General features: G+C 40.0%; 1 protein-coding gene across 1 annotated transcript in view; it reads right to left on the bottom strand.

Annotated features, from left to right (window-relative positions):
- Nucleotides 1–2,897: 2,897 nt before the first annotated feature.
- Nucleotides 2,898–15,357, bottom strand: part of LOC121725926 (protein cramped) — a 31,603-nt gene continuing 19,143 nt past the window's right edge. The window contains exons 8-19 of the mRNA XM_042113112.1: nucleotides 15,190–15,351; nucleotides 14,540–14,925; nucleotides 14,072–14,455; nucleotides 12,722–13,134; nucleotides 12,475–12,568; nucleotides 12,258–12,380; nucleotides 11,843–11,972; nucleotides 11,411–11,495; nucleotides 10,851–10,978; nucleotides 10,222–10,392; nucleotides 3,904–4,046; nucleotides 2,898–3,100 (exon numbers count right to left, since the gene is read on the bottom strand). Coding sequence (XP_041969046.1) covers nucleotides 2,990–3,100; nucleotides 3,904–4,046; nucleotides 10,222–10,392; nucleotides 10,851–10,978; nucleotides 11,411–11,495; nucleotides 11,843–11,972; nucleotides 12,258–12,380; nucleotides 12,475–12,568; nucleotides 12,722–13,134; nucleotides 14,072–14,455; nucleotides 14,540–14,925; nucleotides 15,190–15,351 — 2,330 coding nt within the window. The 3' untranslated portion in view covers nucleotides 2,898–2,989. The remainder of the gene's footprint in view (nucleotides 3,101–3,903; nucleotides 4,047–10,221; nucleotides 10,393–10,850; nucleotides 10,979–11,410; nucleotides 11,496–11,842; nucleotides 11,973–12,257; nucleotides 12,381–12,474; nucleotides 12,569–12,721; nucleotides 13,135–14,071; nucleotides 14,456–14,539; nucleotides 14,926–15,189; nucleotides 15,352–15,357) is intronic.

Raw genomic sequence — 15,357 nt, 5'->3', positions numbered from 1 at the left:
TAGTCTGCATGGCCGCGCCATCATGCAGATTGTATGTAGGTACGCCGCAGACTCGATCACACAAAAAGTGTGCCGTCTGCCATCTGCGATCTCCCAAAAAAATATCAACAGTTTTGGGCTTCCCTTTAGCTGTTTAAATAACGCAGAAATTAGGTCATAAATTTTACTCAAATATTGCATTTGTGCTAAGTATGGTCACACCATGTAAGAGCTTTGACAGTATTTTGACAGGCGTTGTCGGCTGACAGTTGACACCTCGTTTATTGACTTTTTTATTAATTCGTAAAGTGCAATAAGGCTTTACACGTAAGCTGTTTAGGGCCAACCAACCACACGTACCACAACTCACAAGTCCACAACCACACCACATCGCAACGACAAAATGTTGTCGAGCAGTGGTTACGTGTGAATGGTGTCGCTGCAGCTTTTTGAAGTTGCGTTGTGTACCGAAAAAATGCCGACGTGGTTGCGTTGACGCCAGTGGTTGCGATGTGATGGTGACGTACGATAGTCAATGAAACGGAGAGGGGGAAGAGCGCGGGCGGTGTGCACGCACTGTCATTGCATCGACGCAACGTTGTGGTTGCGATGTGGTCGGTAGACGGTATCACACAAGTGGTCGACAACGACTGCAAAATGTGGTACGTTTGAATCACGAATAGTCCAGTTCATTTACAATACGAAATAATAATAAGTAATAATAATAAAAAAGAATACGAAATAATAATAAAAGACCACGTGGTGTTGTTGTGGTACGTGTGGGTTAATTAACGCGGGCGGCCGGCGGGGTCATAAGTCTAGTCGCACGCACACAAACACCATGCCAAAGTCTGCCGAACTGAAACGACGACGATAGACGATGCACGGCGTCAGACCGGTACAGGGGAGTGACAACGTCGCACTTGATAACGCTGTACCTGTTTGTGTGTGTATGTGGGCATTGTTTGCTTGTCTATGAAGCAATATTTTTCCCAAATTTTTCTCAATGTAAAGGCGAGACCTCACTAATGCGACACGATAACATGACACGACGCGACTTAGTAGTTTCACAGACAATCAGGGGCGGCCTTACTGCAAGACCCCGAGCGGAAGGTCTTTGTGAGGCCCTGGGCGGCGGGTCTTTGCGAGGTCCTTTTTCTTACGAAAAAATACCTTGCGAAGCCACGGACGATTGCCCTGTTCGCCACCCCCTAGGGCCGCCACTGCAGTTCGGTCCATAGTGTGCAAGTTCATACAGGTTCTAAGCATTCACTAAATCTTGAATAAATCGTCACCGTAAAAAAACATACCAGTACCTGACCACATAGCGAATTGTCGTCTGAAAATTATGTGTCGTGCTGTGCGACATCATTGCGTGTAGGTATAGACAGTAGTAGGGTTGTTGAGGAAGTGATTATGAGGAAGAGGAGGAGGAAGAGGAATTGTCACGCGCAAATTTAGAGGATGCGGATGAGGAAGAGGATATTTTTTGAGGAAGAGGATGCGGATGAGGAAGCGGATGAGGAATGGGATGATAGGAAATTATAAATACTAGCGGACCCAAACCAAAAGCCTTTGTCCAGTCTGTATATAACTAGGTACATACATTACACAAAAAATAATTAAAACGGCATTTTCCAGTGGACCAAACAATGAATCTAAACCATTCTCAAAACACACACAATAAAGAATCATCATAATCGGTCCAGCAGTTAAGGAGGAGCTCAGTAACATACACAACACACGCACACAAAAATAATCGGCCAAGTGCGAGTCGGACTCGCGCACGAAGGATTCCGTACCGAAACCGTACAAAAAAATAGGCCAAAAATTGTGTTCTTGTATGGGATTTATTTTATTTTAATATTATTATTAATCATTAAAGTACACATACAATTAAGGACTTTGTCAAAATTTCAAGTGCGTACCTCTTGCGATTATTGATTACGAGCAAAAAGGCCAAAAAATCAAGTTTGTTGTATGGGAACCCCCTTAAATATTAATTTAATTTTGTTTTAGTGTTTGTTGTTATAGCGGCAACAATAATACACAATCTGTGAAAATTTCAGAAGGCTAGCTATAGCAGTTCTTGAGATACAGCCTGGAGACAGACAGCCAGACGGACAGGTATCAAAGTCTCAGTAATACTTAATAGTACTTGTACTAATAGTACTTGTACTATTATCTATTCTGTGGTAATAGAGTCCCGTTTTTACCCTTTGGGCACGAAACGCCAAAAAAGATGAGTGAATGATACACGCCAGAGCGCGAGAATGGCGTGCCATGATTGGATACGCGACGCGCATGTGCAGTGAAATTCCTCATAAATTCCTCTTAAATTTTGAGGAAGCGATAGCGGAAGAGGATTTTTTTATTTTTATTTATGAGGATGCGGTAGCGGTTGAGGAACCCAAAATATTGCGGAACTTCCTCATTATGAGGAAGCGGAAGAGGAATCCTCAGCAACCCTAGACAGTAGTACCACGTAGTACCTACACGGATAGAAATAATTTAAATAGAATTCTTTGATAGAAACATACGCACGCAGTACTTACATAGAAATGTATGGCTCCCGGAGTCGTCACCGCATTTTGTGGTGTCATGTCGTGGTACGTGGGAAAACGCCCGGTTTATAAACGTCAGTTCAGATTGTACCCAAGTCCCAACAGCTTTGAATCCAAAAAAAAGTGAATTATTGTTTTAAATGTAAGAAAGTACTATCAGAGAAGTTGATTCCTAGGTAGATGGGAGACCTACGTTGCTAGGTCGCGTTACGTCAAACCCAGCCGATAGATCATAAATGTCATTAAATTGACATGATCGACCAAATGACGTTGGACTGTCAACTAACTGCCTAGGAATCAATTTTCTCGATGGTACATTAAAAAAATTCATAAAAGTTGTAAATAAAGACAAAATTACTTATAGTATTTTTATTAAATTTAAGATAAAATATTACATATTGTATTGAATACTTATATAAGTAATCATTATAGTTTATGTCGATGTTTTAGGGCAGGTCATCGGCGAGCGGCTTGTCGGCGGTGGCGGCGAGGTCGGCAAACTTGGCCACGTAGTCCATGCTCGTCTCACCCATCAGCGGCTGCAGCTGCGACTCCCCCTGTGATGCAGAGTACAAATTATATACATATAGATTAATTAAACTCCAAACGGCAAATCAAGGTAAAAAAATATACTAAAGTAATAAAAAACTTGAGAGATGTCAAGGGACACCCGGATGGAACGAAGTTCCAGTAGAGACAGAGAGAAACACGCGCTGCCGCACGGCTTACAACTATAGCATTTTTGCTCTAGTTGTAATATACCGACACTTTCGTGTCATATCGTTACATTTTTTTTGACATAAGGGGGCAAACGAGCAAACGGGTCACCTGATGGAAAACAACTTCCGTCGCCCATGGACACTCGCAGCATCAGAAGAGCTGCAGGTGCGTTGCCGTCCTTTTAAGAGGGAATAGGGTAATAGGGGAGAGTAGGGATGGGAAGGGAAGGGAATAGGGGAGGGTAGGGAAGGGAATAGGGTAGGGGATTGGGCCTCCGGTAAACTCACTCACTCGGCGAAACACAGCGCAAGCGCTGTTTCACGCCGGTTTTCTGTGAGAACGTGGTATTTCTCCGGTCGAGCCGGCCCATTCGTGCCGAAGCATGGCTCTCCCACGTATAAACTTTGTCTGCCTAGCCCCCTTTCGCAACGCGCGATAAGGAACTTCGTTTCAAAAAATCGTTAACGTTATTTTTTGCATTAAAATTCAAGTAAGATATTAATAGACACGGATGGCTAAGCCACTGTGCACTAATCGACCGTATGTATCTGCTATAACAAATAGATAAATTGTACACTTGCAACGCGTACGTACACACTCACTAACGTACTTGAATGTGTATGTGCGCTCGTGTACGTACCTGTATATCAGTGTGCGGGCGGCCCTCGAGATGTGAGAGGAAGCTGCTGAGCGAGAAGTCCTGCACGGAGCCCTCCAGCCAGCCCTCCGCGTCGCGCAGCAGCCGCGACGGCGACAGCGACATCGACTCCGCCGGCAGGAAATCTGCACATGGAACAACAGTAACATAGTAAAAAATATTTTAGCACTCGGTAAAATAATTATTTATTTATTTATACTTTTTGCACAATGTTGGTACATAGGCGGACTTAATTCCAAATGGCTCTACGAGTCAAAGGTGTTCAGAAACAAAATTGTGTAGATGACAATAGTGCGAGAGGAAGTAAAAAACATAAATAAAAATAAATGAAGAGCAATCTAAAATCTGAATATAATTACTAAAGCTTGTCACACACAGTGCAGGTAATGTAAAGATGTATATTATAGCACGATACATCTCAATACATCTTTCTATAGAAATCATCAGGAGACCACACACAGCAGCTATTAATGTATATTTTTACATCTTCGTATCTTAAGATACCGAGCTTCAAGTATATGAAATATACATTTATATTTTGATACATCTAAATACATCTCAATATATTTCTGTATATTACGATACATCTCTTCTCTTCATAGGTGTTCAAAAATTTCTGTGATTAAATTATATGTGTATGATAGACAGATACACACAGTGTTGCCACTTGCCACCTTAGCACAGCACTTCACAGCAGGTACTGAAGGCAGTCTGTTCAAATATGTTCAATCCACATCGTTCTGTTTTTGGCACAATATGTAACAATGCGCGCATCAAAATTACAATCCAAATCATCTTCTGATGAATTATCTAGTGAATCTAATAGCAAGTAACTCGAAAGGCCATAGTATTACAACATTAAAAATAAGAACAGCCTGTATAACACTTTAGCAGCTGAAATGTGCGTCCAGCGGGGCGGCTACCATTGAAACGTAGGGAAAGATACATTACATTACCTGTTGTGTGTGTGATACATTAATATAATGTAAAGATATACATCCCGGGATGTAATGTACATTAATATACATTATCTATTAAATATTATATCTATTATATACATTTTCTTTTGGATATAACTTTTAAAATATTGGATATTCGTAAAAAACATAAAGAACAAAAATTTGAGTTCGTTTTCTAAAAAAGCTTTTGGTTTCCTTTTTATTTTTGTAGGATGAAAAATAGCCAAGATAGAGACGCATAAAGCCTAACTTTTACTGCGATAACCACGTAACCAGCACTTAATGATCCTTTTTTTTTTTTAAATTAAGGGCTTCAAAAAGGGTTTCTTAGCATGATCTCAAAGCTCTTGAAATTACCTTTAAAATGTTTTTTAAATGAACCTGATAACTAAAAAATTAAAAGAGCTATGGTAATAAAACAAATAAATTATTTTTTGAAAAAAAAAAATTGAAGCAGAGGTATTCATAAATTGTAGGAAAACGTGTCAATAGGTACTAAACTAAATACACGCCATGTATGGGTACATGTATGTGTCTTTTCATGACGGAAAAAGTGAAAGGAATGGTAAACATTTACTGGTAAACTGGGGCTTTCGAGGATGACGTGGTCTATTGAATATTTTAGTATATTTTCTAAATTATAACAATTAAAATGCCCAAGCCTGGAGACACACAGACAGATGGACAAACGGACAGACATCGATGTCTTAGTAATAGGGTCCCGTTCTTACCCTTTGGGTAACGGCTCAGCTTAGAGCTGTGATGAACTAGAATAAAAATGTGTTCATTTTTTAACCGACTTTAAAAAATGAGGTTATCAATTCGACGCGTATGTATGTAATATTTCCAGAACTGCCCAGTTTTTGTATGTTAGTCTATTTCAGTGTCTGAACAAATGTGCAAAATTTCAAATGTATGTATGTTTTTATGTTTGTGTTCGCATATCTCCGGAACTACAAGTCCGATTTAAGTAATTATTTTTTTGTTGTACTGGGTATTATTCAACTTAGGGAACACTACTAACCAAAATCGGTTTAGTAGTTTTTGAGATAAAGCAATTTTAATTCTCAACTTCGTACAATTTTGAAGTCGGTTTTATCTTTTTAAAATACTATTTAATCTATACTAATCTATACTAATATTATAAATGCGAAAGTATCTCTGTCTGTCTGTCTGTCTGTCTGTCTGTCTCGCTTTCACGCCAAAACTACTGAACCGATTGCAATGAAATTTTGTACACAGTTATTCTAGAGTCTGAGAAAGGACATAGGCTACATTTTGATGTGGGAAAATATCTTATTTCCATGAAAATATCGATGAAAATTACTTCGCATTGCGCGTGGCCAGCGCTCATCCCGGGGGTCCTGGGTTCGAGTCCCGCAGGCCGAACAAAAAGTTTTCAATGTTCCTGGGTCTTGGATGTGTATTAAAATAAAATTTCAAAAATCTTAAATATATTTTATGTATAATATTATAAAAAATCCAGAAATATATCGACGCGATGCAATGAACATTTTAGTTCTAATACGATTCAACAGATGGCGCTTTTTTTTTACTTCGTTGGAACATAGAACTAATCATACTTATTAGTTATTATATTATTTTAATATGATAAATGCGAAAGTATCTCTGTCTGTCTGTCTGTCTGTCTGTCTCGCTTTCACGCCAAAACTACTGAACCGATTGCAATGAAATTTTGTACACAGTTATTCTAGAGTCTGAGAAAGGACATAGGCTACATTTTGATGTGGGAAAATATCTTATTTCCATGAAAATATCGATGAAAATTACTTCGCATTGCGCGTGACCAGCGCTCATCCCGGGGGTCCTGGGTTCGAGTCCCGCAGGCGGAACAAAAAGTTTTCAATGTTCCTGGGTCTTGGATGTGTATTAAAATAAAATTTCAAAAATCTTAAATATATTTTATGTATAATATTATAAAAAATCCAGAAATATATCGACGCGATGCAATGAACATTTTAGTTCTAATACGATTCAACAGATGGCGCTTTTTTTTTACTTCGTTGGAACATAGAACTAATCATACTTATTAGTTATTATATTATTTTAATATGATAAATGCGAAAGTATCTCTGTCTGTCTGTCTGTCTGTCTGTCTGTCTCGCTTTCACGCCAAAACTACTGAACCGATTGCAATGAAATTTTGTACACAGTTATTCTAGAGTCTGAGAAAGGACATAGGCTACATTTTGATGTGGGAAAATATCTTATTTCCATGAAAATATCGATGAAAATTACTTCGCATTGCGCGTGACCAGCGCTCATCCCGGGGGTCCTGGGTTCGAGTCCCGCAGGCGGAACAAAAAGTTTTCAATGTTCCTGGGTCTTGGATGTGTATTAAAATAAAATTTCAAAAATCTTAAATATATTTTATGTATAATATTATAAAAAATCCAGAAATATATCGACGCGATGCAATGAACATTTTAGTTCTAATACGATTCAACAGATGGCGCTTTTTTTTTACTTCGTTGGAACATAGAACTAATCATACTTATTAGTTATTATATTATTTTAATATGATAAATGCGAAAGTATCTCTGTCTGTCTGTCTGTCTGTCTGTCTGTCTCGCTTTCACGCCAAAACTACTGAACCGATTGCAATGAAATTTTGTACACAGTTATTCTAGAGTCTGAGAAAGGACATAGGCTACATTTTGATGTGGGAAAATATCTTATTTCCATGAAAATATCGATGAAAATTACTTCGCATTGCGCGTGGCCAGCGCTCATCCCGGGGGTCCTGGGTTCGAGTCCCGCAGGCGGAACAAAAAGTTTTCAATGTTCCTGGGTCTTGGATGTGTATTAAAATAAAATTTCAAAAATCTTAAATATATTTTATGTATAATATTATAAAAAATCCAGAAATATATCGACGCGATGCAATGAACATTTTAGTTCTAATACGATTCAACAGATGGCGCTTTTTTTACTTCGTTGGAACATAGAACTAATCATACTTATTAGTTAGGTATTATGTTTTTGTTTATAGTTTTTAATACGTTAGAATATTATGTTTAATAATATTATCACTTGCTATAATAATAATCAATCTATCTTATCTTATAGAACTCCTACTGCATTTCTAAGGAGTTCGAGTGTGTTGTGTTGGCCTATATTCCATCCAGAAAATATATCAATGCAATCAACATTTTAATTCTAATATATGAAAACAGATGGCGCTTTAATTTTTACTTCATTATTATAACAGAACTAATCATACCTACTTTATTATATATTATTGTTTTTATTCATAACTAGCTGTTGCCCGCGACTTCGTCCGCGTGGACTTTAGTTTATAGCGCGCGGTGTCAACAAAATTTGTGTCAAATTTAAAAACTTTTTAAAACCCTGGTAAGTGGTACCCCTCTTAGGGCCGCGCTACACCGGAATGGCAGCGCTGAAAGTGCTCGCCTCGCCGCTGCCATTCCGGTGTAGCGCGGCCCTTAATTAATCAAAATACCCAAAAACAGCTGTGCAGTATGCACATAATCTGTACTAATATTATGAATGCGAAAGTATCTCTGTCTGTCTGTCTGTCTGTCAGTCTCGCTTTCACGCCAAACGCCAAAACTACCGAACAGATTGTAATGAAATTTTGTATACTGATAGTCTAAAGCCTGAGAAAGGACATAGGCTACTTTTTTACTGGAAAAAAGGGAAGTAAGGGTCGTAAATTTGTTCAAAAAATTCATAATAGATGGCGCCGTGCGTCTTCTACATCGCGCTGACGCTTGCTCAAAAGTCTTTCTATAAGAGGTGGTATCATCTTACATTTAAATCTCGATTTTTTTCGATTGTTATATCTATTCTACGGTATTAAATAACTCAGTACTTTATCTGTGCAGTGACGTAACCTTAAGACCAAATTTCACCAACGACTGTTAAAGTTAATGCTCGAATTAGTATCACGTTAGCTGTTTTGTTTTTCATATGAATGAAAGAGAAGACAGGATATTTTAACAAGCTGTTAACACTAACAGACGTTGGTGAAATTGGGGCTAAACCTATCAATGATAAATAGTTTATGGGTAAAGTTGTGTAATTGGGGGGCTAAATAAGCTTTAAAATTTGGCATAATATATAAAGTTTAACATACAAAAATGAAGTACTTATTGTTTGCACACTGCACAGCTGTATTGATTTAAGGGGTACCGGGGTTTTTTTTATAAAAGCTTTTGACACCAATTTTGTTGACATCGCGCGCTTTAAACTGAAGTCCACGCGGACGAAGTCGCGGGCAACAGCTAGTTATAAGATAAATTAACGTTCCTTCCAAACGTTTTTTATCAGGTTTAACCAGTTGATAAAAAGTTAGAACTATTATTAAGTCAAGCCGTAGTTTTTAAGGATAAAAAATTTCGCATTTAAGATTTTACTTCTCTCGTGTACAATAATTTAATAGGCTTAAGTTTTTTAACCAATAGTTTTGCAGTGATTTTGCATCAAGAGAGTAGTTTGTAAGTGTTGAAATTTCATCGTCAACCAAAAATTATATCATAAATATGAAACAAACAAACTCAGAAATACAAAAAATGATTTTTTCATAGTTTCTCATTTAAGGGGTGGTTGTAAAAAGGTAAATTTATTAGAATCATAAATCAGGCATAAAATATTGAAAAAGCGTTTATTTTATCTAAATAGTAATTAAACAGAATGGGGATTGTCCATTTTTTTAAATTTTGCTCATTACAAAAACATTTCGAGGAATAAGGTCAGTGATCGTTTTTCTGTATATAAAAGAAAAAATACCCATTAGTTACTTATATGTTTAACCTTAGTTTGACCTTCAATGGCGTTAAATTAGCAATAAATTCGACCAACATTATGTTTCGAACTTTTGGTAAGCTTCTCGTATCAGCTTTCACATAATGAGAACTTGCATTTGACGAATCAACCATTATAAATAAGATTGAAAGGAAATTTAAAACACTACAGAGGTCAATTAGCCGCCGATGATGACGTCAGAGCGAAACTTTAAAAATTTAAATACCCTATTTTAACGAAAAAAATATAAAAAGTACATGTGATTTTTTTTGGACAATGCCCATTACTAAAGCCAGAATGGTTAGATCTGCATTTTTCCTCCTTTTTGAAATAGGGATGAATTTCACCCCTAAAATGCAAAAAGTGCAATACGAGCGTATGTCACTTTTGAAGTAGAATGTCAAACATACTCAATTCCAAAATTTCATCCTAATCGATGGAGGTTCAACGAAATCGGAGGCTGTGCCTGATTTTTGCCTTCATTAACTGTACTATATATAAATTGACCCTTACAGGGTGAGGGAAAGGACTTAGAATATCAGTCTCAACTCACTGGCTATGTCGGGCTGGTGCGGCGCGGGCGCGGACTCTGCGGACTCTGCCCCGAGGGCGGGGTCTGTGGCAGGGGCGGGGTCCGGGGGCTCGGCCACGCCCGTCTCCGTCACCTCCACCTTGAGCTCGATGTCGTCCTTCGTGTCCTCCTCCTCGTCCGAGCGGCATTCTTCTGTAACACACAAACGTGATATATATAATTGATTGTACTGTCGGTTCTTAGTGGAAATTCATTTTAAACACAAATAAAACACAATATTACTTGCCCTTTTTCCACTATATTCATTAATTACTACAAATTTAACTTAAACACGACCGGTTTCGATAATTCACCTGATGATGATTTTTATCGAAACCGGTCGTGTTTAAGTTAAATTTGTAGTACACAAACGTGACACAGGGTACAGTGATTTTTGGCTAATGCTTACATCTGAAACGAAATGGTGTTGCCTGTGATATTAAAGTTTTGAATGTCCGCTACCAAATTCATTTCAGTTTTGACGACGCAGTAATCAAATCATTATTATCATAGCTTGAAAATATTCACGCTCGAGACTCGAAGTGCCCGAAATGGTATTCGAGACAAGAAGATCGGGCCTTTGCCTCGAATGCCAAAATAGATATAGATACCTTTATCGTTGTCGCTGTCAGCGAGATCGTGGTCGCCGTGGTCGAGCGGGCTGATGGGGATGCGGCGGTCGCCGTCGTGAAAGTAGAACTGACCGTTCGACTCGCTCAACACGTAGTAGAACGACATACTGTACACACATACAAGTATTGTTACACACATATGCAAAGTATACTCAACATTAGCTACACGCTTTTACACGCTGCCTTTTTTCGTTTTATATGGGTAGTATGAAGTATTCAATATTCTATCAATCTAATATCAATTTTTTATTTGAAGCTGTAGTTTTGGCAAAGCTTGAAGTTTAAGCTCTAAGGGTTTTGGCTTGTGCGTGGATCTATCAGTTAATAAGTTTTGTCTTTTATTATAAGCCATACCTCGTCTGAATTAGCTCATTTACTGCTTTTCAAAATTTTCATTTACTTTCCCCCATATAGATAAAACAATGTATACGGCGAGAGCATTGTTTTTTTTACAATTACTGCCCTTGTCATAAACATTCTAAGCACATCAGATAAAAACAGCAAAAACAGCAGAATAGTACTCAAGTAAAACAACTAACTCTGAAGTGGGCGTGGGCGGCGGTTTGGGCAGAAGGCGCGGCAGCGATGGCGGGGAGTTCGGCACTATCTTCACTGGTATTAAATCTGAAGGAAATAAAAAAAAGTGTAGGAAATCTGCTTATGATCACCACGAGCCCCTGATTAGTTTTATGTAGCATTATATATTATATAATGATTATATTATATAATGATATATAATGCTACATAAAACTAATCAGGATACATTTAATTTATCTGCTATACACACACAACACACTGTTTCTCAAGCTAAACTAAATAATAATTTTCAAGAATCAACATAAACATAAATGTAGCTATGATGTGTTATCCTAACGATTTTATAGACAGAAGCATATATATATATAAAAGCATATCATCTCGCTGCAGTACCTACACTACACATACTATTTAAATCATAACAGTGTACTGACTGCTGGGCGGCGGCAGTTTGGGCAGCAGCGGCAGCAGGCGCTGTACGACGACGCGGCGGTTGCGCGCGCCGCCCGCACGACCGCGACGCCGCCGCGGCAGATCCGACAGGCTCAGAGCGGGCTCGCTAGTCTGTACACAAATCAATATAAAAACCGTCAATTAAAAAAAACCTTCGGGCTATTGATACAAAAAAAATATTTGTAAAGAAAGTCAAACTGTAATGTAAATTTTATGACTGAAAATAATTCAATACTTGCATTATTAAGATCTTTGGTTAGGTTAGGGAATGGGTACAATGTAAATTATGAATAGATATTGCTTTTTTATATTTTCAGAAATTGAATTAAAAACTTGTACAATATATTACTAAAAGTTAATATAATATTTAAAACATGCATAATTAAGCTGTCTCACCTCCGACTGCACTTTGGGCGCGATCGGCGTGGGATGTCTGAAGATGGCCGAGTTGTTCTCCGGTTTTATCTTCGTTTTACAGTTCTGTATAGGCGTTATTATCGGCTGCTGTTTTTGAGGTTGCTGAAATTTACAAACATTTTAAAGTTCGCATATTTTAAATGGACGCATGTGTACAAATGAACAGAGACGTTGCGTACGCATCTGCTACGTGTACCTGTCGTCGCGGACAAACATGGCCGCAGGCACAGGCGGCGGATGTGGGCTGAGCTATGTGCGGGTTGCCCGCCAGAGCTAGCAGCCGCTTCAGTCTGTAAAACAGAAAAGTAAACAATCAAATATCAGTATGAGTTGATGTAGAACTAGTTTAACAGTTTATTACTAAGTAATAAGCGTTTCTTTCACATAATCAGAATACAAGTCTTGTATTCTGATTATGTGAAAGAAACGCTGTCAATACGAACCTATCATTGAGCAGGGAGAAGCCGTTGGGTTGCGGCGGCGCGGCCTGGTTGGGCGGGGGGGCCGGGCCGGGCCGGTTGATCAGCTTGTTCGCGAGCTTCACACTCCCCGACTTGTGGTCGGGCGACGCCATCTGCTCGATCTTCCGCTCGTCCCCGGACATGCCGTCGTTGCTGTCCTGACTGAAGGTGTTCTTCGGCGAGAACAATATGTCGGTGTCGCTCTCTCGTTTCTCGCGTTCGTCTTCTACGGAGCTGTCGCCCTTCTCGGGCGTTTTGTTGCCCTTCTCCCTTTTATCTATGAGTTTGTCTACTTTGTCTATGTCGGGCTGTTTCTGCTTGGCCGGCGGTTGCGGCAAGGGCGGGGTCGGCTCCGCCCACCAGTAGTCCAGTTCTATCTTAGACCGAGCGCCAAACTGATAAAAAACAAACTAATTCCATATTACAAAGTATAATTTTTACACACCACATAAAATTTATTTATATGTCACAGCAACGTCATGAGATATTAGATATCTCATAGCATGAATTAAAGGAAAGCTTGGCCGTGTTCGTCGGCGTAATTTTTAGCGCATTCGCTGCAAAACCTAGTTATTGCGCATGTCCAAATCATGTCATGCCATGGCAACGACAACTGTTTACGACTTGATATTTAACCCAATTGCAATTTGTTGGTGGCGTTGCAATGAACAAACCTAGTGGGAGAGCCATGCTTCGGCACGAATGGGCCGGCTCGACCGGAGAAATACCACGCTCTCACAGAAAACCTGCGTAAAACAGCGCTTGCGCTGTGTTTCACCGAGTGAGTGAGTTTACCGGAGGCCCAATCCCCTACCCTATTCCCTTCCCTACCTTCCCCTATTCCCTTCCCTTCCCATCCCTACCCTCCCCTGTTACCCTATTCCCACTTAAAAGGCCGGCAACGCACCTGCATCTCTTCTGATGCTACGAGTGTCCATGGGTGACGGAAGTTGCTTTCCATCAGGTGACCCGTTTGCTCGTTTGCCCTCTTATTTCATTAAAAAAAACAATTAAATTTTTAAATTTTTCGAAGTGATCCATATCCATATTTTCCAAAATAAAATAATCAAACACTATCATAGTGTTAAATAAATTATTTGTGCGGCTGTTAGACAATTTAGGCTTATGTATTTATGTTTAGCTTTTATTATTTTAATCATGTATAAACAATTAAGACGTTGTTTACGACTTGACCAGCAACTTGTTATGGCGTTGCCATGACATCTTTTGGACATGCGCAATAAAAGGTTTGTCCAAAAATACGCCGACGAACACGGCCCTTGAAACATTTGAAATATATTTTCCTTTTATAGTAGTAACAAATCATCATACCATAAGGTAAAGGTCTCCTATGGTGAGGTCCCCGGCGTCGTACACGCTCCAGCCGCGCCGCACCTGCCGCATGGCGGTCTCCACGTCCACCTCCCCCCGAGCCTCCTCCTCCTTTGCTTCATCTCCCTTCAGCACCTCTTTAGATTCTTCCTCCTTGAGTTCCTCTCCCTTTGTTTCTTCCCCTTTGAGCTCCTCACCCCTAGCTTCGTCCCCCTTAAGCTCCTCCCCTCTCGCGTCGTCTCCTTTTAGCTCCTCCGCCTTCACTTCGTCTCTCTTTAATTCATCATGCTTGATGTCATCCACCTTCCCGTTGACAGCATCCTTGTCGAGCACCATCGTGTATATACTTCTGCCCGTTTTCAGCGGACGCAGACGAAATTTCACCTGTGAACATAATAGGTAATATAATACACAATTTTATTTGAATCTTCAAGTGTTAAAACATGAAATCATTTGACAAGGACGAACCTTTAGATTTTTAAACTTAATGCCCTTCCCGTTCTTATCAGTTTTGCTGTCGCTCTCGTTGTCGGTGTCGCTCTTGGGGAACTTGTCGTCGTCCTCCATCTCGGAAAAGCTGTCCTTCTCCCTCTCGGACATGTCCTTGTCTCTGTCGGGCGCGTCGCCGACCTCCTCCTCGGCGGTCTCCTCGGCCTTGAGGTCCTCCTCTGTGCTGGGTTTCTCGTCGTCGTCGTGGCTATTCTTGAAGTACGCCATCATCTCGATGCCGTCGATAGCGGTCTCGTCGATGTGCATCATCTTGGTCGAGTCCGCGTCTTCGAGCTTCAGTTTTTTTGTTTCATCTTTATCTGTGACGCTGTCCTTCCTCGGTCGTTTGGCGTTTCGTAGCTTTACTGTAAAATATCTACACTTACACAAAACTTTTCGGCTTTACGCCAGCGTTTTTTCTAAGTACAATCGAAGAATTGATTTATAGACAGTTGACGGACCTACATCATTCGGTCGGATTATGTCAACTTAATGTAAGTCGTCATCTGTCGGCTGGGTTTGACAAAACGCGATCAAAATACGTAGGTCCACCATCCGCCTATGAATCAACTCCTCTGATAGTATTTACTACGAGTTTGCTACAAAAACAGGATATCTGTATTCTGTACCATCAGCGGCGTGCTTGTCGCGGCGGCCCATGCGCTCGAGGTAGGAGGAGAAGCAGATCTTCTGGCTGGAGAGCGTCTCGCCCGGGCTGAGCGCGGGCAGGTGGATGGCGGCGCCGGCGCGGGGGCCCACGTGCAGCACCGCCGACCGGGGCAAAGCCTCCTCTACAA

Source organism: Aricia agestis, chromosome 4, assembly GCF_905147365.1.
Source record: "Aricia agestis chromosome 4, ilAriAges1.1, whole genome shotgun sequence".
Classification (NCBI taxonomy): Eukaryota; Metazoa; Arthropoda; class Insecta; order Lepidoptera; family Lycaenidae; genus Aricia; species Aricia agestis.
This window is presented reverse-complemented; position numbering and strand designations above follow the sequence as displayed.